General features: G+C 43.6%; 1 protein-coding gene across 10 annotated transcripts in view; it reads right to left on the bottom strand.

Moving 5' to 3' along the window:
• PCCA (propionyl-CoA carboxylase subunit alpha) overlaps window positions 1-8,751 on the bottom strand; it is a 433,256-nt gene extending 424,505 nt beyond the window's left edge. For 9 of the 10 annotated variants that reach the window (XM_035293344.3, XM_002742504.6, XM_002742506.6 and 6 more), the window contains exon 1: window positions 8,611-8,751. Coding sequence is in view for 8 of the 10 variants with exons in the window: in XM_002742504.6 (XP_002742550.3) it covers window positions 8,611-8,715 (105 nt within the window). In the remaining 2 variants the exon portion in view is untranslated. Of the gene's footprint in view, window positions 1-7,539; window positions 7,673-8,610 lie in introns of all 10 variants that reach the window. The other variant, XM_054246197.2, reaches the window with a different exon arrangement.
• Window positions 8,752-27,520: the final 18,769 nt, after the last annotated feature.

Genomic DNA, 27,520 nt, shown 5'->3' with positions numbered 1-27,520 from the left:
ACCTCAGCCTCCCGAGTAGCTGGGACTACAGGTACGCACCACCACACCCAGCTAATTTTTGTATTATTAGCATAGATGGGGTTTCACCATGTTGGCCAGGTTGGCCTTGATCTCTTGACCTCGTGATCCACCCACCTCAGCCTCCCTAACTGCTGGGATTATAGGTGTAAGCCACCACGCCCAGCCAAGTGTCAGAAGATTTTTAATGACATTTGCAGCTCACCTTATCTTTCTAGTGGGCAGCGCTGATATAGGGCAGTTGTTTTCAAATTTTTCCATGCATCACAATCAGCCAAAAGGCTTGTTAAAACAACAGATTGCTGGGCTCCATCATCAGATTTTCAGACTCTGCAGGTCTGGTCTAGGGCTGGATAATGTGCATTTCTAACGCTGCTGGTTAATCACCACACTTTGAGAAATACTGCTTAGAGCTCTCTGTGGGAACAGACTGTAGCTAATCTCCAGCTGTCAAAACAATGATGTGTTTCAATGTAACTACTGTCTTGCTTTTCCCTCCCAAGCCTTTACCTTCTCTCTATGACACTTAATACTCAAGAACTTGGACAATTGATTTAAGTCATTCTTTTATTTTTTAGTTAAGATGTAATTCACATACCATAAAATTTACCCTTTTAAAAAAGTATACAACTCAGTGGTTTTTAGTATATTCACAAGGGATGGAACCATGACAGCTACTGATTATAGGACATTTTTTATCACCCCAAAAAGACACCCCTTAACTGTGCACAGTCGCTCCCATCCCCTCTCCTGTAGCCCCTGGGCAACCACTAATCTACTTTCTGTCTTCATGAATCAGTCTACTCTGGAGACTGCATATACACACAATCATACAATAGTGGCCTTGCATGTGTACCCTTCAAAAGTCACTCTTGATTCCTTCCTTTCCCTATTTGTACACTGGATCTTAGCCAAAAGGTCAAGAAGCAATCCCCTATTTGGACACATCTTACAGATACTGTAGGTTCAGTTCCAATCAATTACTGTCAAAGCAATTTTTGCTCAAAAATGCTAACAATCATCTGATCCTTCATCAAGTCATAATTGTACTTCTGGTGGAGGATCCTGCCTTGATGTTGATGGCTGCTGACTGGTAAGGGTGGTGGTTGCTGAAGGTTGGGACGGCTGTGGCAATTTCTTAAAATAAGACAACAATGAAGTTTGCTGCGCTGATTTCCTCTCGTGAAAGATTCTCTGTAGCATGTGATACTGTTTTGATAGTATTTTATCCACAATAGAACATCTTTCAAAACTGAAATTAATCCTCCCAAAGCCTGCCGCTGCTTTATCAACTAAGTTGATGTAATATGATAAATCCTTTTTTGTCATTATGACAATGTTCACAGATCCCCCACCATTAGTAGATTCCATATCAAGAAACCACTTTCTTGGCTGCATGTGGTGGCTCAATGCCTATAAACCTAGCACTTTGGGAGGCCGAGGCAGGTGGATGACTTGAGCTCAGGAGTTTGAGACCAGCCTGGGCAATGTGGTGAAACCCCATCTATAAAAAAATTTTAAAAACAAAAATTAGCTGGGCATGATAGCAAAACCCTTTAGTCCCAGCTATTCAGGAGATTGGTGGGAGGATTACTTGAGCCTGGGAGGTTGAGGCTGCAGTGAGCCATGATAGTGCCAGTAGACTCCAGCCTTGGTGATAGAGTGAGACCTTGAAAGAGAGAAAGAGAGGAGAGAAAGAAAAAGAGGAGAGAGAAAGAAACCACTTTCAGAAAGAAAGAGGGAGAGAAAAGAAAAAGAAAGAAAGAGAGAAGGGAGGGAGGGAGGGAGAGGGGAAGGAAGGAGGGAAGGAAGGAGGGAAGGAAGGAAGGAAGGAAGGAAGGAAGGAAGGAAGGAAGGAAGGAAGGAAGGAAGGAAGGAAGGAAGGACTTTCTTTGCTAATCCATAAGAAGCAACTTTTCATCCCTTCAAGTTTGATCATGAGATTGCAGCAATTCTGTCACATCTTCGGGCTCCACTCTAGTTCTCTTGCTATTTCCATCCCTCTACAGTTACTTTCTCCACTGAAGTCCTGAACTACTCACAGTTGTAATCTACTTCTCAAAACTCCTGTTAATATTGATATTTTAACCTCTCATGAACCATGAGTGTTCTTAATGTTATCAAGAATGATGAATCCTTTCCGGAAAGTTTTCAATTTACTTTGCCCAGACCCATCAGAAAAATCACTATCTATGGCTGCTATATAGCCTTATGAAATATTATGTATTAAATAATAAAACTTGAAAGTTGAAATTACTCCTTGATCCATGGGCTAGAGAACATTATATTAGCAGGCATAAATTAACATTAATCTAGCCAGGCGTGTTGACTTACACCTGTAATCCCAGCACTATATGAGACCGAGGTGGGCAGATCATGAGGTCAGGAATTTGAGACCAGCTGATTGACATGGTGAACCCCTGTCTCTACTAAAAATACAAAACTTAGCCAGGCATGGTGGCACATGCCTGTAATCCCAGCTACTCAGGAGGCTGAGGCAGAAGAATTGCTTGAACCCTGGAGTTGGAGGTTGTAGTGAGCTGAGATCGTGCCACTGCACTCCAGCCTGGGTAACGGAGTGAGACTCCATCTCAAAAAAATAATAACAACATTAATCTCTTTGTACAGCTCCATTAGAGCTCTTGGGTACCCAAGTACATTGTCTATACGCAATAATATTTTGAAAGGAATCTTTTTGTCCTGAGCAGCAGGTTTCAACAGTCGGCTTAAATATTCAGTAAACCATGCTGTAAACAGATGTGCTGCCATCCAGGCTTCGTTTTTCCATTTCTAGAGCACAGGCAACATCAACTTAGAATAATTCTTAAGGGCCCTAGGATTTTCAAAATGGTAAATGAACACTGGCTTCCACTTAAAGTCATCAGCTGCATTAGCCCCTAACAAGAGTCGGACTGTCCTTTGCAGCTTGCTTGCTTGCTTTTTTGTTTTTTAGGGATGGGGTCTTGCTAAGTTGCCCAGGTTGGACACAAACTCCTGGACCCAAGTGATCCTCCAACCTCAGCCTCTGGAGTCAGTGTCTGGGTTCAAAGCCTCAAAGGACAGCCAAGGGTGATAGCGAGCACCCCCGGTGCTGTCCTTTGAGGCTTTAAACCCAGGCACTGACTTCTCCTCTCCAGTTCTCCAAGCACTAGATGACATAACATATTCTTCCAATAGAAGGCTATTTCATCTGTAATGAAAATCTACTGTTTGCTGTAGCCAACTTCACGAATGATCTTTGCGAGATCTTCTGGACAATGGTGCAGCTTCTGTATCAGCACTTGCAACTTCTACATTTACGTTATGGAGATGGCTTCTTTCTTTTCTTTTTTTTTTGAGACAGAGTCTCAAAGACAAAGTCTTTGACAGAGTCTTGTCTGTTGCCCAGGCTGGAGTTCAATGGCGCAATCTCGGCTCACTGCAACCTCTGCCTCCGGGTTAAAGCGATTCTCCCACCTCAGTCTCCTGAGTAGCTGAGATTACAGGCAAGCGCCACCACACCTGGCTAATTTTTGTATTTTTAGTAGAGACAGGGTTTCACCATGTTGGTCAGGCTGGTCTCGAACTCCTGACCTTGTGATCTGCCCACCTCAGCCTCCCAAAGTGCTGGGATTACAGGCTTGAGCCACCGTGCCCAGCCAGAGATGGCTTCTTTTCTTAAATCCATGAACTGACCTCTGTTTGCCTCCAACTTTTCTTCTGCAGCACTCTCACCTCTCTCAGCCTTTGTAGAACTGAAGAGAGGGCCTTGCTCTGGATTAGGCTAAGCTTTCTCCATATCAGCAATCAAGCTGTTTCACTTGTTTAAATCAATTGTATGATCACTAGTGTAATACTTTTAATTTCCTTCAAGAACTTTTCCTTTGCATTCACAATCTGGCACAGAGGCCTAGCTTTCAGCCTGTCTTGGCTTTTGACAGGTCTTCCTCACCAAGCTTAATCATTTCTAGTTTTCGATTTAAAGTGAGAGATGTGTGATTCTTCCTTTCACTAGAATGCTTAGAGGGTAATTAATTGGCCGAATTTCAATATTATTGTGTCTCAGAGAATAGAGAGGCCTGAGGAGAGGGAGAGACATGGGGGAATAACTGGCTGGAGAAGTCAGAACACACACAACATTTATCAATTATGTTTCTCCATCTTATATGGGCATGGGTCACGGCACCCCAAAATACTTACAGTAAGAATATCAAAGATCACTGATCACAGATCACCATAACAGACACAGTAACACTGAAAAAGTTTAAATTATGGCAGGAATTATCAAAATATTTCACAGAGACACAAAGTAAACATGTGCTGTTGGAAAGATGACACCAATACAGTTGCTCAAAACAGGGTAGGTCTCCATCTGCCTTCAAACCCCACAGCAAGATACTGGCTCTAGCTCCAAAATAGATTCCAAGTCTGACCAGTTCTCACCAACTCCAGTACTACCACTCTAGCGCAAGCTACCATCATCTCTAGCTTGGTCTTCCACAATGCTTCCAGGCTGTCTCTGCTTCCACTCTTTCCACCCAGTCCCCAATCCTACTCTCGCCCCTACTAAGACATTTGCCACACAGTAGTCACAATCATCTTTTCCAAACATAAATTCAATGTGCTTAAATGCCTCCATTTGGACTCTCATTGTTAAATTCCAAAGACAAGCCCCTGATGATTCAGTCCTGCCTACCTGCTCCTCCCTCATCTCCGAAGACCAACCGTCATTCAGTTCACTCAGACCACAGCAGCCACTTCATCCCTTATTTATGCCAAATGCAACATCCCCTCAGAGCTTTTGCTGTGGCACTGGTCTGCAATGCTAGGCCCCCATATAGTCACACGGTTGGCTGGCTCAGTTTCCTGTCCAAATAGTAGATGTATAAATACATAAATGTCTATAACATTTTTTACACCAGAAACTAGTTTCTGTAATAATCTTAGAATTTTTTTTTTCCCAAATGATTTGTCAGAAATGTATCAGCATACTGGAAAGATTAACCTCCAGGCAATTTTAAAGCATTCAGATAAGCCTAAAGATTATTTTCCATATTTACTGAGTACAAAAGAAAATAATGGATTTCAAGGAACACAGAGTTTACACATTCCAATTTCATCAATCCATCACACAATGAGACCATGATTCAAAGGAGACAAATTGTAATTAGAAAAGCAAGCTGAGGTGGGTGGATTGCTCAAGTTCAGGAGTTTGAGACCAGCCTGGGCAACATAGCAAAACCCCATCTCTACAGAAAATTTTTTTAAAATTAGCCAGGTGTGGTGGTATAGGCCTATGGTCTCACCTACTTGAGAGGCTGAGATGGGAGGATGGCTTGAGCCCAGGAGGCAGAGGCTGCAGTGAGGCAACGTCATGCCATTTCAGCCTGGTCAACAGAGCCAGACCCTCTCGAAAGAAGAAAGAGACAAAGAGAGAAAGAAAAAGAAAGAGAGAAAGAGAGAGAGAAGGAAGGAAAGGAGGGAGAGGAAAGCCTTTGGAATCATATTATCCAAGGTTCAAATTCTACTTCAGTCAATTGTGCTTTAAAGCAATTACTTAACTGCCCTAAGCTTTGTTTCCTCTACTGTTAAATTGGGATTTTTGACCTAGTTGTTCAAGGATAAAAGATAATGTATGAAAAATCATATGGTCAGGTGCAGTGGCTCATGCCTGTAATTCCCAGCACTTGAGGAGGCCGAGGCGGGTGGATCATGAGGTCAGGAGATCAAGACTATCCTGGCTGACATGGTGAAACCCCATCTCTACTATAATACAAAAAAAAATTAGCCAGGTACAGTAGCGTGCGCCTGTAGTCCCAGCTACTCGCGAGGCTGAGGCAGGGGAATCACTTGAACCCAGGAGGTGAAGGTTGTAGCCTGACAACAGAGCAAGACTCCATCTCAAAAAACAAAAAGAAAGAAAAATCACACAAGGCATCTAAGAGTTCAATAAAAACTATAGCAATTACCATAAAACCAATATCCTAGAGCCACTGAAAACATTTATACAGAAGAAAAAACTAGGCATTAAACAATGTGTTTTAAAACTGACACACAAAACAAATAAGACTAAAAGGTGAATTACATATACCCTAAAAATAAACAACTCTGTTGACTGGCTAAAAGAATGGTCAGAATTCTCTAGACTAGACCCTAGAGTTAGCTGGCTGCTTTCCAACCAACCAAAAGGTTCGCAGAGGTGGAGGGAGGGATGGGAGGGGTTAAAATCTTCAAAAGGTTCAGCTTCAAACAGACTCAGTAGAGCACATTTCAAGTTCATAGAAGAGAGGCACGGAGAGAAGCTAAGCAGCAGCTCAGGTTCCCCTAGAGAGTGAACTTCAGAGATGCTTCCCACCCCAAGGAGGAATTCTTTACTGGCACAAACATAATGCTACTCTATTGTTACACATTCAGCACCTATTGTGTCAAACATTGTACTAAGAACACAGAAATAGACAAGATGCAGTCTCTGCCAACACATTAAAGGGAAAAAACCAGGTAAGAAACATCAAAGCTTATGTATTACACAGTAAGTGTATAACAAGTGTACAAAAGTAAGTACAGTAACAGCCTTCCTCTCAGCCTCTCCAATCTAAAATGTCAGTGTCATCCCTCCCACCTCCTACATCAATGTCTTCCCACTGATCTAAGACAAACACCAAACCTCATAATATGATCTGTAAGACCCAGCATGGTCTGACTCCTGCCAACTTCTCCAGCACCATCTACTCTCTGCATCAGAGCCTGTGTAGGCTTTCCTCAGTTCTTCTAACTTGTCATTCCCTCTGGCCACAGGACATTTGCACACACTGCTCTTACATATAACATTAATCTCCTCTGTTAGAAAAGGTCACTTCATCCTTCAAAACTTGTCTCAATTTTCAAGTCCAGAGTAAAACACTCCCTTACCTTAGGTAGTATAGTATGATTAAGAGCATAGGTTCTGGAATTCTAAATCCTGAGTTTGCCACTTACTGGCACTATAGCTTTGAGCAAGTCACATGAACACTTAGTGCCTCGCTTTTCTTTTCTGTAAATGGGGGTTATATGACTGTTATGAGATTGAATAAATTAGTTCAAGTAAAGCAAAAGAACAGAATCTAGGGCACAGAACTCAAAATCTTGGCTTGATCAGAGCCCTCTATTTTATTTTCTTATAGCACCAGGGCATCTCCCTAGCATTTTACACTTATTTGTCTCTCCCTACAAGAGTACAATTTCTAAGAGAGCAAAAACCATGTTTATTCACCAGAAATGGAACACAGGAGATAGCCGGTAAATATTTGCTGAAAAAATAGCTACAAGGAAGAAGCTGAGGCCCAAGGAAGAGACCTGTCCAATACACAAAGCCTCAGGTGCCTGTCTCCAAAGCCCACAATTTCCACCATACCAAGCTGCCTCCTATGTAAATGGGTCTTAACAGCTGCAACTAAAGTGGCCAACAAAGATGAACAGAGATCAAGATTAAAGAAGAGTAAACTGTATGGCAACACAGAGAAGAGTGAAAGTGCACACGCTGAATTCAACACAAAACAAACGTACGTGCCAGCGCACTTCCAAGTCCATGATAAGCTCCAGCTCTCCTACTGCCCACCGGGGTTCAGTTCCCTCCTCTTCAAAGAGTCGGATGGGGCAGGTCTTCTCTAAAGAGTCTTCAACGTCTAAACTTCAGTGACTATAAATCAAGTTACGTGGCAATGTTTTAAAAATTATTTTTTTTACAAGGAAATGTAACAAGCACACTGAACCAGCTGACAGACGGTTTTCAGGGGACCTTCATTTTAAAGAATTTGTTCCAGTGCCTCAACAAACCTTACTATTAAAGATTAGGTGGTCTGTGCCCCAGAATTACAAGAGAATCGATGTTGACGGGAGAAAGGATTCAGAAGCACACACGAGCACTCCAACCTGTGAGTCAAGCTGCCACCATGGTGGCATAGGCATACACAACAGTCACGCAGTGTGTTTAGAACAGTACAAAAACTAGGCTCGTCACTACACAGAAAAGGAAAATAAGATCATGGGATGCATTTGGTACACAGTAGACTGGGGTGCCGTACAATTAAAACAGGCTTTCAAGTGAAACGCAAAATCTATTAGCAGTCCTGACATGGTATAATACCGTAAAAGTTAAGATAAACTCACAACCCTAACTCTGCTTGATCAACAGTTCACAGTCGTCCTTCAAAACTGCTGGAAAGAGGCAAAGGAACACAGAAACTATGAGGACACCGAAAAACACACCCTGGAAAGCTTAAGACAAAGCCAATGCCCCCGGACCCTGGAAGCGGACCTCAGGCAAGGCAGGAACATCCCAGCCTGAAGCCATCAGCCGCCCCGAAGGGCGTAAGGGCACCCGACTGCCTCCACCCAAGGCCTCTCTGCCCCGCGGGATCCCCGCGAAGAACAGCTGCTGCAAGCGGGATGTCTCCTGAGCCCACTGCCGCGCCAACTCCGGGAGGGAGGAGGAGAGCGAGGGGTGCAGCTGAGGCGGAACCGGGGCGCAGTGGCAGCCGGACCCAGCCAGCGCTCCCCCGGCGCCGGCCACCCGGAGGCGGCGCGGCAGGAAGCCAGGAGAAGCCCAGGCCCCCGAGCGCCCCCGCCGCTCCTCACCTTCAGGGTCCGCAGCGCCGCGCTCAGTATCAGCTGCTGCTGCGGCCACCGCCCACGCCGTCCGGCAGCGACCAGAGATGCCGTCCCGACCCAGAGCCCCGCCATTGTCGACCCAGCAGACAGTCTCTCAGCTGACCTCTCACCCCGCTGGAGGGGGCGGAGAAGGGGAGCGCCTGGGCTTCAGCCAATCACGAGCCAGGAACCCGATGCCCCGCCCCCTACCTGCGGAGGGAGGGTGGGTGGTCAGCTCCATCAGCCGGAGCCTGGAGCCCGGAGCCCGGAGCCGGGAGCGGGGAGCCGGGAGCCAGGAGCCGGGAGCCTGGAGCCCGGAGCCCGGCGCCCGGCGCCTGAGGGAGACGCGTTAGGACCCGGAGGGCTAGTCGGCGGGCGGCGCGTCCGGCCCCTAGCGGAGCTAGAGGCCAACAGCCAGAGCCGACCCCGGGAATGAGAGAAGCAGGGACACGCGTGAGTTCCGGCGGCCTGCAGCGGGCAAACCCTGTAGGGTCCAGTATCCACTCAGCAACCTACGTGCCGCCAGGCTGGATAACAGTGAGTCACCTCTGCCCCTTGGCCACCCTGGAGTCTCGAGAATCCGAAGTTCCAGACAAGTGCCCAAACTACACTGCTGTGTGTTTGAAAGTGTAAATGCAAAGCACAAATCCAGTTAAGGTTTTGAAGGACTGTGATAACACATAAAAAGTTCTAAGTCTAGAAATCAGAGATCCGAGCTTAGCTCAAGTCCTACCTCTGTCACTTAATATCTGCATGTGAAAAAAATTAGCCACAACTAGAGTCAGTGTCTGTTGCTTGCAAGCAGAAACACTTATTAGTACAACTATTAAGGTGCAACTGGCTGGGCGCAGTTGCTCACGCCTGTAATCCCAGCATTTTGGGAGGCCGAGGCAGGAGGATCACCTGAGGTCAGGAGTTCGAGACCAGCCTGGCCAAAATGCTGAAACCCCATCTCTACTAAAAATACAGAAAGTAGCTGGGCATTATGGCGCACGCCTGTAATCCCAGTTACTCGGGAGGAGGCTGAGGCAGGAGAATCGCTTGAACCCGGGAGGCGGAGGTTGCAGTGAGCTGAGATCCTTCCACTACACTCCAGCCTGGGTGACAGAGCAAGACTCCATCACAAAAATAAAAAATAAAATAAAAATTAGTGCAACTATTAAGGACCAGGCCATGTGTTAAAGCCTCAGATGTCCTCTTACTTTAGACTTTACAAGAATCCTAATGGAGTATATATTATTTCCATTTGGAGAAACTGAAGCTATAGCAGGGTAAAGTCACTCAGTGAGTAAAAGGTCATACTAGGGTTTGAACCCAAATCTGGCTGTCTTGAGGGACTGGGCTGTGTTTTGCTATATTATGGAAATTTTAAAAGATATACAAAAGCAATAAAATAGTGCTGTCATCACCACATACCCATTATACCACATTAACAAATCAACCTTTTGTCCATCTTCTTTCATCTATTCCCCTTTTTATTTTTGCAGGAACATTTTAAAGCAAATCTAAGACATCAGACCATCTCACCTATAAACACATCAGTATTAGGGGTTCTACTTTTAACTTCTTTGCATCTCCTGCTGCGTCACCTTGAGAGAGTTACAAAGCTCGGAATGTCCTAGAGAACGCTAGGTAAATGCCAAAAGAGAGATAAATAAAATGGGAATATCAGAAAAGTGATATTTAATGGAATTTTAAAATGTGAGTAGGGACTTTTGTGACAAAATGAAAAGGATTATCATTTTCTACTTATGTACCTCAGTCTCACTATTTTTACCTGGGAAACCTGCTTTTCCTTTTTCTCTCTTTGTTTTTCATCTTGTCTCCTTTTTTTTTGAGATGGAGTCTCGCTCTATTGCCCAGGCTGGAGGGCAGTGGCACAATCTCAGCTCACTTCAACCTCCACCTCCTAGGTTCAAGCAATCCTTCTGCCTCGGCCTCCCAATAGCTGGAACTACAGGCACCCGCCACAATGTCTGGCTAATTTTTGTATTTTTGGTAGAGACAGGGTTTCGCCATATTGGCCAGGCTCAAACTCCTAACCTTGTGATCCGCCCACTCTGCCTCCCAAAGTGTTGGGATTACAAGTGTGACCCACCATGCCCAGCCTCTTTTCCCCATGTTTTACCCTTTGGATTAGTTTTACTTACATCCTGTTTGTTTTTCTTATAGGAGTTATTTTTATGAAAGTCACTTGTAGTAGAAACTACTTCTCATACTATCCATTCTCCATGCATTACTTTAGTAAGGGTGCTCCTGAGATCTAGCTGGGCACATGACCACCCATGAAAGGCTACAATAGCCAGCCTCCCTTACAACGAGATGTGGAGCCATGACTAAGGTCTGGCATGTAAGGACTGTGCCCTCCATGCCCTCTTCTTTCTTACCTAAATAAAGATCTACATTTCTCAACTCCCACTGCAGCAAGGATGCTTAGCAAAATTTGGTTACTAACTTTTGGCCAATGGGACATAAGCACAAGTGACATAGATAACTCTTGGGTTATGCCTTTTAAGGGCATGCCTTCCACTTTCTCTTTCCAGTTTCCCAAAATGTGGACGCAACAGTGGAGGTAAAGTTGTCATCTCAGATGATAAGAAGGAAGTTAGGGGGGCAGAACAATATACCAGGAGCCTTTGGGTACCTGACTCTATGGAGCTGCCATGTCAACCCTGGAACATTTTTTTCAGTCTTTATGCAAGCCAAAAAAATACTGTATCTTGTGTAAGTTATTTCATTACGGTTTTTTGTTTTGCCTTGGTGACAGCAGCTACATCTGTATACTAACTGATAGGGCATTAATATTTATCTTTGCCTTTTCCATTTAAAGTTGTAAGTTGTAAGGAAAATACCACAGGAAGTTGAGGACAAAGCCCAGACAGGCCCTCTCCAAACCTGTTCATTCTTCTGAATACTGCTTGGAGCATCCTATTGGGCAGCATATCCTTGCCTCCTTTCCAGTTTCATGTGGTAATATACCTGGTTGCTGGCTGATGAAATATGAAAGGACATGAAATTCAACACCCCATAGGCATGGCTCATAAAACCTTCCATGCAGTCCTCCACACCTTTTCACCTCTCAGCTGCTGAGACTTTTCTAGGAACTACACAGAAGCAGCCTGGGTCTCCAGAGGCAAAGGAGAACAGATCAGGCACCAAACTGTGACATGAGCAAAAAATAAACTTTTTATTTTCTTACACCATTGAGATTTGAGGATTGCTAGAGCAGTGAGTCTTCCCAGCCTAATACAGTATTAATAGAGGAAAAGTAGCCTGGGCACAGTGGCTCACACCTATAATCACAGCACTTTGTGAAGATCACCTGAGGTCAGGAGTTTGAGACCAGCCTGGCCAACATGGGGAAACCCATTTCTACAGAAACTACAAAAATTAGCTAAACGTGGTGGCACGTGCCTATAATCCCAGCTACTCAGGAGGCTGAGGCAGGAGAATCAGTTGAAGCCAGGAGGCAGAGGTTGCAGTGAACCAAGATCGTACCACTACACTCTGGCCTGGGCAACAGAGTGAGACTCTGTATCAAAAAAAAGAAGAAAATTAAATAGACTTTTGATACTCATCATCAGAAAGAAAAATATGGTATTTACGAGCATAATAGATCTCCTTTTTTCTGAAAAATGGAATGAAGGAATACATAATGCTAAGTTATGGAATTTATAAATTTTGACAATGGAGAACTCTTCTAAATCAAAATGAAGTGAATTTTTCCCCATTAATGTAATTTAATTACATCACTGCTTTAAAACTGTCAGAATAGGCCAGGCACGGTAGCTCACATCTGTAATCCCAGCACTTTGGGAGGCCGAGGTAGGTGGATCATCTGAGGTCAAGAGTTCAAGACCAGCCTGGCCAACATGGTGAAATTCCATCTCGACTAAAAATACAAAAATTAGCCAGATGTGATGACACATGCCTGTAATCCCAGCTACTCGGGAGGCTGAGGCAGGCGAATCACTTGAACCCAGGAGGTGGAGGTTGCGGTGAGTCAAGATCATGTCATTGTACTCCAGCCTGGGTAACAGAGTGAGACTCTGTCTCAAAAATAAATAAATTTTTTAAAAAAACTTTTTCAGAATAAAAGCATACATTAACAATATCAAGAATGGCAGGGCACAGTAGCTCATGCCTCTAACCCCAGCACTTTGGGAGGCTGAGGCAGGCAGATCACCTGAGGGCAGGAGTTTGAGAACAGCCTGGCCAACATGGTAAAACCCTGTCTCTACTAAAAATTTAAAAATTAACCAGTTGTGGTGGGGCATGCCTGTAATCCCAGTTACTCAGGAGGCTGAGAAAGGAGAATCGCTTGAACCTAGGAGGCAGAGGTTGCAGTGAGCCAAGATCATGCCACTGCACTCCAGCCTGGGTGACAGAGTGAGACTCTGTCTCAGGAAAAAAAAAAAAAAAAGAATAGTAGGCCGGGCACCATGGCTCATGCCTGTAACTCCAGCACTTTGGGAGGCTGAGGTGGGTGGATCACAAGGTCAAGAGATCAAGACCCTCCTGGCTAACAAGTGAAACCCCCTCTCTACTAAAAATACAAAAACTTAGCTGGGTGCGGTGGTACATGCCTGTAGTTCCAGCTACTCCAGAGGCTGAGGCAGGAAAATCGCATGAACCCAGGAAGCGGAGGTTTCAGTGAGCCAAGATCATGCCACTGCACTCCAGCCTGGGCAACAGAGTGAGACTCTGTCTCAAAAAAATAAAATAAAATAAAGAATAGTATTTATCCAGTGAATAAAAACCTAGGCATATAAATATGTGGCAAGGAACCTTCTCAAAGAATGCAACAGTGGAGGACACCCAAGGGCAGTGATTGGTGAAATTTTTCTATAAAGGGACAGACTTGCAGCACCACAGACATCTGATGCATGTTTGTTTTTCTTTAACCACCCTTTAATCATGAAAAAATAAAAATAAAAAATCGTAGTTTTGCAGGCCTTATAAAAACAGAGGAGTGGCCGGGCGCGGTGGCTCAAGCCTGTAATCCCAGCACTTTGGGAGACCGAGGCGGGTGGATCACGAGAGATCGAGACCATCCTGGTCAACATGGTGAAACCCCGTCTCCACTAAAGATACAAAAAATTAGCTGGGCATGGTGGCGCGTGCCTGTAATCCCAGCTACTCGGGAGGTTGAGGCAGGAGAATTGCCTGAACCCAGGAGGCCGAGGTTGTGGTGAGCCGAGATCGCGCCATTGCGCTCCAGCCTGGGTAACAAGAGCGAAACTCCGTCTCAAAAAAAAAAAAAAAAAAAAAAATCAGAGGATTGGCCAGGCGTGGTGGCTCACGCCTATAATCCCAGCACTTTGGGAGGCCGAGGCGGGTGGATCACGAGGTCAAGAAATCGAGACCATCCTGGTCAACAAGGTGAAACCCCGTCTCTACTAAAAATACAAAAATTAGCTGGGCATGGTGGTGCGTGCCTGTAGTCCCAGCTACTCAGGAGGCTGAGGCAGGAGAATTGCCTGAACCCAGAAGGCGGAGGTTGCGGTGAGCCGAGATCTTGCCATTGCACTCCAGCCTGGGTAACAACAGCAAAACTCTGTCTTAAAAAAACCAGAGGACTGGCCAGATTTGGCCAAGGTGCAGTTACTCTGCTCTGGAGTACTGCTACACTAAGTGTAATCCCAGAAACAACGCCAATCTGCCAACTATCTGTGATAATTCTGTGATTAAATAAGAACGTCTATCTTCTCTCTATTTCTTAGGGCTACAATAAGAGAAATGCTACTCTCAGTTTCTGTAGTTATTCCAGCAGGGACCCATAACCAACACTTTGAGCATTGATACTGGCCTGCAGAAAACACTTTGCATCATGCTGCCATCAGAGACATGTGTCATGTTTTATGGGTATCCACCATCATCTGAAAACCCACCTTTCTCATGTTGGGAAATTTCCCATGTGATGAGTTCTTCCCAAGACAGGGCCAGAAATTTGCTTTGTCCTCCCTACTTGGAGTTTGGGTGCAGGCAGATGACCTAGCTGCTCCCAGAGCTGTGTCCTAAAGAGGACTTGATTCAAAGCAATGTGGTGAGGCCGTTGCTACACAGAATCCATTTCCTAGTGAGGGTGGCAGTAGAGACTTTCAGCTTTTAGAGGCACCAGTGACAGAGGTTCTGGCATCAAGAACCCACTGCAGTATCCATGCCAAGCCCTGATGACAGTGAGGTGTTTGCTTTGTGCTTGGAGGAGCAATGGGGTATTTTGTTCCTGGCTGTGTAACCTACAGGTTGATTCTTAGGCCCTTTGAAGGTCTTGTGAGTTAATGTTCTTTCTTTCTTTATTTTTGAGACAGGGTCTTGCTCTGTCACCCATGCTGGAGTGCAGTGGCACAGTCTCAGTTCACTGCACCCTCAACCTCCTGGACTCAAGTGATTCTCCTGCCTCAGACCGCACAAGTAGCTGGTACTACAGGTGTGCACCACCACACCTGACTAATTTTTGCAATTTTTGTAGAGATGGGTTTCACCATAGTGGCCAGGCTGGACTCAAGCAATCCACTGGCCTCAACCTTCCAAAGTACTGGCATTACAGGCAAGCCACCATACCCAGTCCAGTGAATGTTCTTTAATAAACTTCATTCATGCCAGATGTAGTGGCTCACGCCTATAATCCCAGCACTTTAGGAGGTGGGCAGATCACAAGGTCAGGAGATCAAGACCATCCTGGCTAACATGGTGAAACCCGATCTCTACTAAAAATACAAAAAGTTAGCCGGGTGTGGTGGCACACACCTGTAATCCCAGCTACTCAGGAGGCTGAGACAGAAGAATCACTTGAACCCAGGAGGCAGAGGTTGCACTGAGCTGGGATCATGCCACTGCACTCCCGCCTGGGTGACAGAGCAAGACTCCATCTCAAATAAATAAATAAATTCCATTTTTATTTAAACTAGCTGGATTCATCTTGTTTGCTGATATAGATGCCTACAAATGAATGATATTAGCTTACTACCCTAAACTAAATGGTGGACATGTATTATTACTAATTACCAGAGAGCTGTCTTCATTCAATAAGAATTTATTGAGTTCTATTGTTCCAGTTAGTGTAACAGAAATACGAAAGTGTGGTCCCTTTTCTCAAGGGATAAAATTTTTAAATTTTATCCTAAGCATCCAAAGTAGCATCCTGAAAACAAATATTAAGCATCAATGCTTGATGCTTAATATTTATGTAAGCCAACTTCTAAACAACCTATGGAATGCCTGCCATGCGCGTAACTTTTCTCAATATAGCAGCCACAGGAGATTCCTTAAGCTTTAAGTAGCCATTCTTTGTGTCAAGTACCCTTCTCATCCTGGCAACAGTGTATCGGCCCAAGAATTTGAACCCAACAATCGTGGAAGATATTGGAGAAATTCTTGAATATGCTTGAGTCCTCTGGCATTCCTGTGGAACGTTATTCTCACACAAGTCAGTAGTAGTTTATGACCACTGATCCTAAGCAAAGTATGCCAGGATTCCCCTAACTCATAACTGCATTGGGAGAACAAGTAACATTTGTAAACACTGTTATTTAGGAAAGTTTCCCCTTAACATACGCTTCTTAGAAAGAGTAAGCAAGCAAAATGATAAACTAGACTGTTTGTATCCTAAAAGATTAAAAGAGCTACAAATAGTCCATTTCTGGCTCAGCTGAAAAGGAGGAGTAGGCTTGGACTATACCTGTAGTCCCAGCACTTTGGAAGTCCAAGGCAGGCAGATCACCTGAGGTCAGGAGTTCAAGAGCAGCCTGACCAACATGGTGAAACCCTGTCTCTGCTAAAAATACAAAAATTAGCCAGATGTGGTGGCACATGCCTGTAATCCCAGCTACTCAGGAGGCTGAGGCACCATGAACCTGGGAATGTGGGAGGCACAGGTTGCAGTGAGCTTGGGTGACAGTGACTGTCTCAAAAAAAAAAAAAAGAAAGAAAAGGAGTAGAGAAAACACTAATTATTAATATTTATTGAATGCTTACTGTATGCCAGAAACTGGTCATTGTAAGTGACCAGAATGTATTTTTAATACTCACAATTCTATAAGATGGACACTATTATCCCCTCTTACAGATGAGCTGGTTAAATAATTTGCCGATGGTGAACAGCTAGTAAGTGACAGGCAGGGATGATGATCCTAGGCAGTGGGTGTTCAGATCATATGTACTCCACTGTGCTATACCACCCCTCCTCAGGTGGCTGCAATTGCAGCTTTTAATATTTCTTCTTAAAAAAAAAGATGAGATTAGAATGGAAAAGTGTCAGCAATCAATGGCACTCATTGATAGGTGCCGTTATTACCTTATTCTTTGTTTCTCTGCATATTTCAGTCACAATATTAACACAATTTAATTGTGCTGTTTAGCAGCAACAAAGTAGATAAAGTAATCAGTATGTACATATGAGTCAGGGAAGACTTTTCTAGAATAGGAGATGCTTATGTTGGATCTTTAAAAGAGTCAAAAGCTAGGTAGGCCAGGTGAGATGGCTCACACCTGTAATCCCAGTACTTTGGGAGGTCAAGGTGGGAGGATCCCATGAACCCAAAAGTTCTAGACCAGACCTGGTAACAAAAGGAGACCACCCATCTCTACGAAAAATAAAAATAAGAAGTAAAAAATTTAGCCAAGCATGATGGTATGCACCTGTAGTCCCAGCTACTCAAGAGGCTGAGAAGGGAGGATCACTTGAGCCCAGTAGCTAGGGGCTGCCATGAACTATGACTGCACCACGGCCCTTCTGCCTGGGCAACAGAGCGAGACATTGTTTCAAAGCAAGCAAGCAAACAAACAAAAGTTAGATAAATAGACATTCTGGGTAAAGGAGAGAGAATACCACATGCCATAATAGCAAGGCGTGAAGCTAGCCACATGCATTCCCAAGCTACAAATGGTACCACTTGAGTGGAGAAAGTATTAGAGACAAGTCTTCAGGAAGAGGCAAGGGCCAGGACCTGAAGAAAGTGAATACTGTTCTAAAGAGTATGGGGTTTTTATCTAAGAGGCCAAGATCACACTGAGGCAAAAGAGGGGCCATATGTAGCACAATGCTATGCTGTGTGTGTGTGTGTGTGTGTGTGTGTACGAATTTGAATTAGTTAACTACATGTATATCCAAAATATTGCAGCTTTCACATGAAATTTTAAATTTTCTGCTTCTCATGAGAAATCAAAAGATTTAACAATACAGGGATGCTCAACAATACAGTGATACAGTATAAGAACTATTTAGATAGCATTTGCACAGGATAAGGGCAGCTCACTTTGCCGAGTCCCATGGTTTACTCTGATGCAGACACGTGGTTTTTTTTTTTTGAAACCAAGTCTCACTCTGCTGCCCAGGCTGGAGTGCAATGGCACAATCTTGGCTCACTGCAACCTCTGCCTCCTGGGTTCAAGCAATTCTCCTGCCTCAACCTCCGGAGTAGCTGGGACTACCAGTGCACGCCACCATGCCCAGTTTATTTTTGTATTTTTAGTGGAGATGGGTTTTCACTATCTTAACTAGGCTGGTCTTGAACACCTGACCTCAGGTCATCTGCCCACCTCGTCCTCCCAAAGTGCTGGGATTACAGGCGTGAGCCATCACACCCAGCCAACACTTGTGTTTTTATCCCTGTTCATTCTTTTTTTCTTTTTTGAGGCAATTTTACTCTTGTCACCCAGGCTAGAGTACAGTGGCGTGATCCTAGCTCACTGCAACCTCTGCCTCCCATGTTCAAATGATTCTCCTGTCTCAGCCTCCTGAGTAGCTGCGATTATAGTGTATGCCATCACATCTGGCTAATTTTTGTATTTTTGGTTGAGGCAGGTTTCACCATTTTGGCCAGGCTGGTCTTGAACTCCTGACCTCACGTGATTTATCTGCCTTGGCCTCCCAAAGTGCTGGAGTAGGCGTGAGGCACCACACCCAACCCTAATTCTATCATTTCTTCTATATTCATTAGCTAACATCTTGTAAGAAGAAATTTCCTTTTTTTTTTTTAACTCTCCCATCTCTCTCTCTCTGTCACACACACACCTATACACACACACGCACACACACATCACTGTGGCCTCTGCCTTTTATTTGCTCGATGAATTACAATCATTCTTTCTATTATTCAGAATTTCCCAAACCTCAAGTAATATAGAAAGGACAAATAGAAGTCTCAAATTCTAGTTAACCTTTCAGAAACGCTTGAACTTCCTTGACCCAAACTATTGCCTTTTCTCTTAATGACAATGAAGTCAACTCCACAGATAACCCATTAACTCTTAAACTCCTGGCCTCAAGTGATCCTCCTACCTTGGCCTTCCAAACAGTTGGGGTTACAAGCGTGAGCCACAGTGCCTGGCCTAGCCCATTGACCCTCAGCCTATTCACTGATATTTAGGCATCTTATCTGCCTGAGAATGTTGCTCCCATTATACACTTTGTCTTATTACAAGCTGAGATAGCCAATATTGCATATGGCTGGGGTGATACACTTGGTTTTGTAAAAATTTTGGTAATATAGGCATAACAAAATTTAGCTTTTTTTTTTTTTTTTTGAGACAGAGTCCCAATTTGTCGTCCAGGCTGGAAGTGCAGTGGTATGATCTCAGCTCACTGCAACCTCCGCCTTCCCGGGCAAGCAATTCTCCTGTCTCAGCCTCCTGAGTAGCTGGGATTACAGGTGCGCACCCCTACACCCAACTAATTTTCATATTTTCGTAGAAACAGAGTTTCAACATGTTGGTCAGGCTGGTCTCAAACTCCTGACCTCGTGATCCCTCTCCCTGGCCTCCCCAAGTGCTGGGATTGCAGGCATGAGCCATTGCACCCAGCCCAAAATTAAGCATTTTAGCCATCTTTCAGTATATGGTCCAATGGCATCAAGTACACACACAGTGTTGTGCTATTGTCTCCTTTCTTCATCTTGCAAAACTGAAACTCTACCCACTAAACACTAATCCCTCATTTTCCTCCTTCCCCAGCCCCTTGCAACCACCATCTACTTTCTCTCGCTATGGATTTGCCTACTCTAGGTACTTCACATAAGTGGAATCGATACACTCATATCAACAAATACTTGTTTTATCAAGAAACATGAATACCTTTTCTAAAACATCCTTCAAAACAATTTCAGTCCAGGAACAGTAGCTCACGCTTATAATCCCAAACACTTTGAGAGACTGGAGCAGGAGAATCACTTGAGGCCAGAAGTTTGAGACCGACCTGGGCAACATAGCAAGACATGGTGTGTACAAAACATTTATAAAACACAAAAAATTAGTAGGGCATGGTGGCATGCACCTGTAGTCCCAGCAACTAGGGAGGCTGAGATGGGAGGGTCGCTTGTGGCTGGAAGTTTGAGTGCTATGATCCTGCCACTGTGTTCTGCACTCCAGCCTGGGTGACAGAGCAAAACCCCATTTAAAAAAAACAAAAACAAGAAATAATTCACAATGTAAAATGTAGGGGCTTCATCTGCTGAAGGACACATCTGAAAAAGACTGCCCTTGACCTCAACGGAAAGGACATTGAACTCCAGGGTGTTGATCCTTGCATCCTTGTTTCATTCTTTCTTTTTTTAAGACAGAGTGTCTGTCACCCAGGTTGGAGTGCAGTGGTGCAATCATAGCTCACTGTAACCTCAAATGCCCAGGCTCAAGTGATCCACCTCAGCCTCCTAGTAGCTGGGACTAGAGGCATACCCCACCACACCCAGCTAATTTTTTTTTTTTTTTGGTAGAGATGGGGTCTTACCATGTTGCCCAAGCTGGTCTCAAACACCTGCCCGCAAGCCCTCAAGAGATCTTCCCACCTCAGCATCCCAAAGTGCTGGGAAACAGGCATGAGCCACTATGCCCAGCGATATCCCTGTTTCTTGATGAAGGAGAAATTAGCCATTCTTGAATCAGGAAGACACTACTACCAGAGAACTCAACTGGAGATACTGAGGACTCCTCCAGAGGCAGAAAACTGCAGGAAGGGGACAACTTCCACTGAAGCCCATACGAACAAGCTAGTGGCTGCATGAAGGAGACCGTCCAAAACCTGAGGACCTTGGAAGACAAGGAGCTGGAGCTATGTGTTTGTCACACTTCAGTCTGCATGCAGGCTTTTCATAATTTTTCTAGATACTTTCTTTCATCCTTTTTTGGTTTATGGTTTGCTTTGTTGACAGACAGCTTGTTACCTCAACTAGAGTACCTATAAGCAATGATTTCTTAGAGCCAGATAGAGCCGGCTTATGAGAATCAACTGTAATTTGTCAGGAATCTTGCTAGATGGTTGAGAAACCATTGGTGGCTTGAAATCAGTCTATAGGAACATGCGCACCATAGAAATCAGAAAACACAGTTTTATTTGTCCTTACAGTGTGTGTCTAGAAAACGTTACTGCCAGTATTCTGTACACCAACGTTATTTGAAGTAATCATTTCCCCTGTGTGATTGGGTTTTATATTCAGGGGTGTGCATTTGTTTCTATTTGCGTCCAATTGTTTCTGCTTGTGTTTGACTTAATTTTGGTTTTTGAATATGTGAGTTATTTACATGATTGAAAAGTCAAAACTGTGTAAAGATACTCAGAGAGTTCTTGCTTTCACCCCTGTTGCTATTCCCATCTCACCCACCCTTCAGAAGTAGCCATTTCCATTTTTTTTTTAACTCTCACTCTTAGGATATGCTTAAGTTACTCCATTTTCAACATTTCTTGTTTATTACTTTTTCAAAAAAAAAGGTACATATACATATGCATAAGTACGTGTGTGTATGTGTAAATGTGCCCTAGTTTATTCAACCAGTTTCCTATTCATGAGTAGTTGTACTGGTTTCGAAGAGTCACTGAGTCGAAGGGTAGAAGAACATGTAGTTTTGTTAATTACTGCCAGATTTCCCTCCAGCGGAGTCGTGCCATGTTGCAATCCCGCCAGCAGTGTGTGGAAATACCTGTTTCTCCCCAGGTTTACCAACAGAGTATGTTGTCAAGCTTTGGGACTTCTGCCTAAGAACTGTGAAGGGTCTGAGATTTTTGCCCTCCTTGCAAGGTGGATGCCTTTCCCTGGTGGGCTTTGGTCACAGCAGAAGAACACTGAGATGAGGAAACCCCCAGTCTTATTAGGAGCTGCTAAAAAACCTACATAACCTTTGTTCTGGAGGAATATGTTGTTTTTTTGTCTTAGGTGACAAATCTACCCTCTGTCCTTCCAAGATGTTTGCAACGCAAAAGACACTGAGAAGAGAAGCTGTCAAAAGATGTATGGAAACACCATGAAGGGCTGTCTCTCAACATTGCCAATCTGAAAAGGGAAGAATAATATTTGAGTATATGCTGTCCAGTACCTCTGTGAATACCGAAATCCACAAATGCTCAAGTTCCTTATGCAAAATATGGTAGTGTTTGCATATAACCTATGCACATACTCCAGTAGATTACTTATAATACTTCATACAATATAAATGCTATGTAATAGCTGATACACTCTGTTATTTAGGGAATACTGATAAGAAATAAAAGTCTGTACATATTCAGAACAAACACAATTTTTTTTCCAAATACAGTCATGCGCTCCTAAGGACGTGTTTGACTACATATGCAATATAGCCTATGTGTGTAGTAAGCTATGCCATCTAGGTTTGTGTAAGCGCACTCTATGATGTTTGCACAATGGTGAACTCGCCTAACAACACATTTTTGAGTATGTATCCACATCATTAAGCAATACATGACTGTCACTTCTATCCATGGTTGATTGAATTTACAAATGTGGAATCCGTGGATGCCGAGAGCTGACCATGTTTTAATTTGCATTTCTTTTATAACAAGTGATGCTGACTATTTTTACAAGCACTTCACAGACATTTGCCTTTCATCTTCTGTCCCTTAAGACTTTTGGCCATTTTCCTACTAGGTTTTTTTTACTTCAAAAACTTTTTTTTTTTAAACAGAGTCTCTCTCTGTCGCCCAGGTTGGAGTGCAGTGGTATGATCTCCATTCACTGCAACCTCTGCCTCCAAGATTCAAGTGATTCTCCTGTCTTAGCCTCCTGATTCGCTGGGACAGGGCACCCACCACCATGCCCGGCTAACTTTTGTATTTTTAGTAGAAACAGGGTTTTACTATGTTGGCCAGGTTGGTCTCAAACTCCTGACCTCAGGTGATCCACCTGCCTCGGCCTCCCAAAGTGCCAGGATTACAGGTGTGAGCCCCTACACCTGGCCTCTTAAACAGTAAAATCTTTTATACTTAAACAGCTTTATTGAGATATATTACACATACCATTAAGTTCACCCATTTAAAGTATACAATTCAATGGGTTTTAGTATATTTATGGAGCTGTGCAACCATTGCTATAGTACAATTTTGGAACATTTTTAACACTCCAGAAAGAAGCCCCTTACCTCTTAGTAGTCATCTCCATTCCTGGCCCTCGCTCCCACCCCACCCAGCCCTATGTGACCACTAATCTACTCTATCTCTATAGGTGTGTCTATTCTGAACATTTCTTTTTCATTTCTTTCTTTCTTTTTTTTTTTTTTTTTTGAGACAGAGTCTCGCACTGTTGCCAGGCTGGAGTGCAGTGGCGCAATCTAGGCTCACTGCAATCTCTGTCTCCCGGGTTCAAGTGATTCTCCTGCCTTACCCTCCCGAGTAGCTGGGATTATAGGCACCTGCCACCACGCCCAGCTAATTTTTTGTATTTTCAGTAGAGACAGGGTTTCACCAGGTTGGCCAGGCTGGTCTTGAACTCCTGACCTCGTGATTCACCCTCCTTGGCCTTCCAAAGTGCTGGGATTACAGGCATGAGCCACCATGCCCAGCTATTCTGTACATTTCATATAAATGGTATCACACAGCCGGGCGTGGTGGCTCACGCTTGTAATCCCAGCACTTTGGGAGGCTGAGGCTGGTGGATCACGAGGTCAACAGATCGAGACCATCCTGGTCAACATGGTGAAACCCCATCTCTACTAAAAAAATACAAAAAATTAGCTGGGCATGGTGGCGCATGCCTGTAGTCCCAGCTACTCAGGAGGCTGAGGCAGGAGAATTGCCTGAACCCAGGAGGCGGAGGTTGCGGTGAGCCGAGATTGCGCCATTGCAGTCCAGCCTGGGTAACAAGAGCGAAACTCCATCTCAAAAAAATAAATAAATAAAATGGTATCACACAATATGCAGTCTTTTGTGACTCTTACACTTAGCATAATATTTTGAAGTTTCTTCCATGTATCATGCATCAATACTCTTTGTTTTTTAGTTATTTATCTATGATGGAAATTAGCTATTTTGTGTCATTTAAACTACAAATATTCTCCTAGTTTTTCATCACCTTTGATTTTGTTTATGATGCTTTTGCCAAGCAAAACTCTATGCATATATCAGCCAGGTGTATTGGCTCACACCTGTAATCCCAAAACTTTGGGAGGCCAAGGTGGACATATCACCTGAGGTCAGGAGTTCGAGATCAGTCTGGCCAACATGGTGAAACTCTGTCTCTACTAAAAATACAAAAATTAGCCAGGCATGGTGGCATGCGCCTGTAATCCCAGCTATTCAAGAGGCTGAGGCGGGAGAATTCCCTGAACATGGAAGGAAGAGGTTGAAGTGAGCTGAAATTGCACCCCTGTACTCCAGCCTTTGTCTCAAAAAAAAAAAAGTCTATGCATATGTGTGTATATATATATATTATGTTTGTGCATATATGGATACAGCTGTAGGTATAAATGGATAGACTTGAATTTATCAATCTTTCTCCATGGCTTCTGGAATTTGAGTTACAATTAGGATAGCTTTCCTTTGTCCAGACTGTAAAGAAATTCATGTATGTTTTCTTCTTGAACCTGTTATGTTTTCATTTTTTTGTACACTGAAATAAGGGATCTGTTTGAAGTATATTCTAATATAAATTTATTTATTTATTTATTTATTTTTTGAGAAGAAATTTCATTCTTGTTGCCCAGGCTGGGGTGCAATGGTTGAATCTCGGCTCACTGCAACCTCCGCCTCCTGGGTTCAAGCAATTCTTCTGTCTCAGCCTCCCAAGTAGCTGGGACTACAGGTATGCACCACCATGCCCAGCTAATTTTTGTATTTTTAGGAGAGATGGGATTGCATCAGGTTGGCCAGGCTGGTCTTGAACTTCTGACCTCGTGATTCACCCGCCTTGGCCTCCCAAAGTGCTGTGATTACAGGCATGAGTCACTGGTGTCCGTCTTTTTTTTAGTCGGAGTTTTACTCTTGTCACCTAGACTGGAGTGCAATGGCACAATCTACACAATCTCCTGGGATCAAGTGATTCTCCTGCCTCAGCCTCCCAAGTAGCTGGGATTACAGGCCTGAGCCACTGCACCCAGTCCTAATGTAAATTAGGGACATAAACTCTCCAGTTATGCTAATGCCATTATTTAAAAGTGAATCTTTTCTGGCCTGGAGTGGTGGCTCATACCTGTAATCCCAGCACTTTGGGAAGCCAAGGCGGGTAGATCACTTGAAGTCAGTAGTTCGAGACCAGCCTGGCCAATATGGTGAAACTGCATCTCTACTAAAAATACAAAAAATTAGTTGGGCATGGTGGTGCACAGCTATTCGGGAGGCTGAGGTGAGAGAATTGCTTGAACCCGGGAGGCAGAGGTTGCACTGAGCCAAGATTGCACTACTACACTCCAGCCTGGATGACAGAGCAAGACTCCATCTCAGAAAATAAAAAAGTTAATCTTTTCCCCAGTAATTTCAGATTCCGCCTTTGTCATATGCTACATTTCCCTGTGTACTTCAAACTATTCCTACTGGTTTGAATGTCTAGCCAGGAAGCAACACCACACTGTTTTAATTATCAGATCTTTATAGTAAGTTTTAATACATGGTAAGACCAGTCCCTTTTATTGCACTTGCTTTTGAAGATGTTCATAAGTATTCTTGCTTATTTATTTTCCCATATAAGTTTAAGATTCTGTGCCAGGAAAAATTTTGCTGGCATTTTTATTGGGATTATATTAAATTTATACATGAATGTTATTAGGTTGATTGGTTCTATTCAAGACAATGAATGTGTTTCTATTTTTGTTCTATTTTGTTCTATTTTTGTGATTTTTCAGGACTATTTCAAAAAGTTTCTCATAAAGGCTTCATGTGTCATCTTTTAAACTATAATCCCATCCTCTATGAAACTAGGTCAACTGAGTATCACCAGTCATGGCTACTCTTCTCTTTGAGGAGAGGTGAGGAAGGGGGCTGCCAAAGAGCAAACGCCTACATTCTTCTTCTTCTTTTTTTTTTTTTTTTTTGAGATGAAGTCTTGCTCTGTTCCCAGGCTGGAGTGCAACGGCGTGATCTTGGCTCACTGCAACCTTCACCTCCCAGGTTTAAGCAATTCTCCTGTCTCAGCCTGCCGAGTAGCTGGGATTACAGGCATGTGCCACTATGCTTGGCCAATTTTTGTATTTTTAGTAGAGACGGGTTTCACCATGTTGGCCAGGCTGGTCTTGAACTCCTGACCTCAGGTGATCCACTTGCCTCGGCCCCCTCAAAGTACTGGGATTATAGGCATGAGCCACAGCACCCAGCCCAAACATCTACATTCTACTTGCCCTGATTCTTGTTCACTCCACTGAAGATTTTACATATATTTATATTACTGGCTATGATATTAAGTAGTACTCATTGAAACACTGTCTTTAGGAAGCTTTATTGTACAATATAGCTAAGGATAATGCTATAAGGGAAATAGCTTAGAGGGTGGATTTGGGGATACAGCATATAATAGGATTTTGAAGTTAAATTGTTTTTTGACTCAATTCAGAGACTTCTGATGGGCACCCCTCATCTCCCACTAAACCGATTCCAGGAGTCAGAGAAGAAACATTTTTATTAGACTACAAAATGCAGGATTTCCCTGATACCCATCAGGGCACTTTGACTTATGAGATAGCTGTACTCAGGCTTACTCCAGGCATCACTTTGAGACCTACTAGATTAATCGTAAGGAAAACAGGGAAGAATGGGGGAAACGAAACAGCATATTTCTTTTTTCAAGTCCTTCCAACCTTGCTTCACCTTGGAGAACAATGAGGCTTATTAAGTAGGGCCAGCAGCAATCTCGTGTAGTCGTTCAGCCATCTTCTCTGTTGACTCCTCAGCCTCTTTTGCCACCCTTGAGTTATCCACAGCTTGGCTAAAATAAAAGACTTCTTCTTCCAGGTTTCTCATGCTTTAAATCTTTCCTAGTACACCTGTTCCTGCTTAAAATGTACCAGAACATCCACACAACAGTGTACTATATACCTATAAAAAGAATTGCAGAAAATCTCTATATATAACTGTCCAGTGATTTCCAGGATATATTGTTCAGAGAAAAAAAATCATGGTATAGAAAAATGTATACAGTTTGCTACTATTTATCTAAGAAGAAAGGAATAGAGATATATACAGAGATGCTTGTACTGAAAGTAAACAATGGAAATAGCCCACAGCCCTGGCCTCTGCTCACACACCCACAGAGCCCACAGCTCCACTGTACAGTGTGTGGCATTTGGGCCCTCTGTGGCAGCAACCATTGCCTCTCTGGTCAGCGTCCGTGTGCTATGAAGATCACACACAGGGGTCCAGATGCATTTCATCCTGAGAATGTCAATGGATACATCAGCTGCTGCTTTGGATTTCACCAGTTGGCAGTGGTTGACCAGCTGTTTGGGATGCAGCCAATTCAAGTGAAGAAATACCTTTATTTGTGGCTCTGTTGCAGTGGTGAAATTTACAACCACGAGAAACTATAAGACCATTTTGAATTTCATTACAAGGCCAAAGTGGATGGTGAGATAATCCTTCATCTTTATGACAAAGGAGGGACTGGGCAGACAATTTGTATGTTGGGTTGAGTCTTTGCATTTATTTTATTAAATACTGTCAGTAAGAAAGTATTCCCGGTCAGAGACACCC

The sequence above is a fragment of the Callithrix jacchus genome, chromosome 1, assembly GCF_049354715.1.
Source record: "Callithrix jacchus isolate 240 chromosome 1, calJac240_pri, whole genome shotgun sequence".
NCBI classification, from domain to species: Eukaryota; Metazoa; Chordata; class Mammalia; order Primates; family Cebidae; genus Callithrix; species Callithrix jacchus.
The sequence above is the reverse complement of the archived record's forward strand: the minus strand, read 5'-3'. Positions and strand labels throughout refer to the sequence as shown.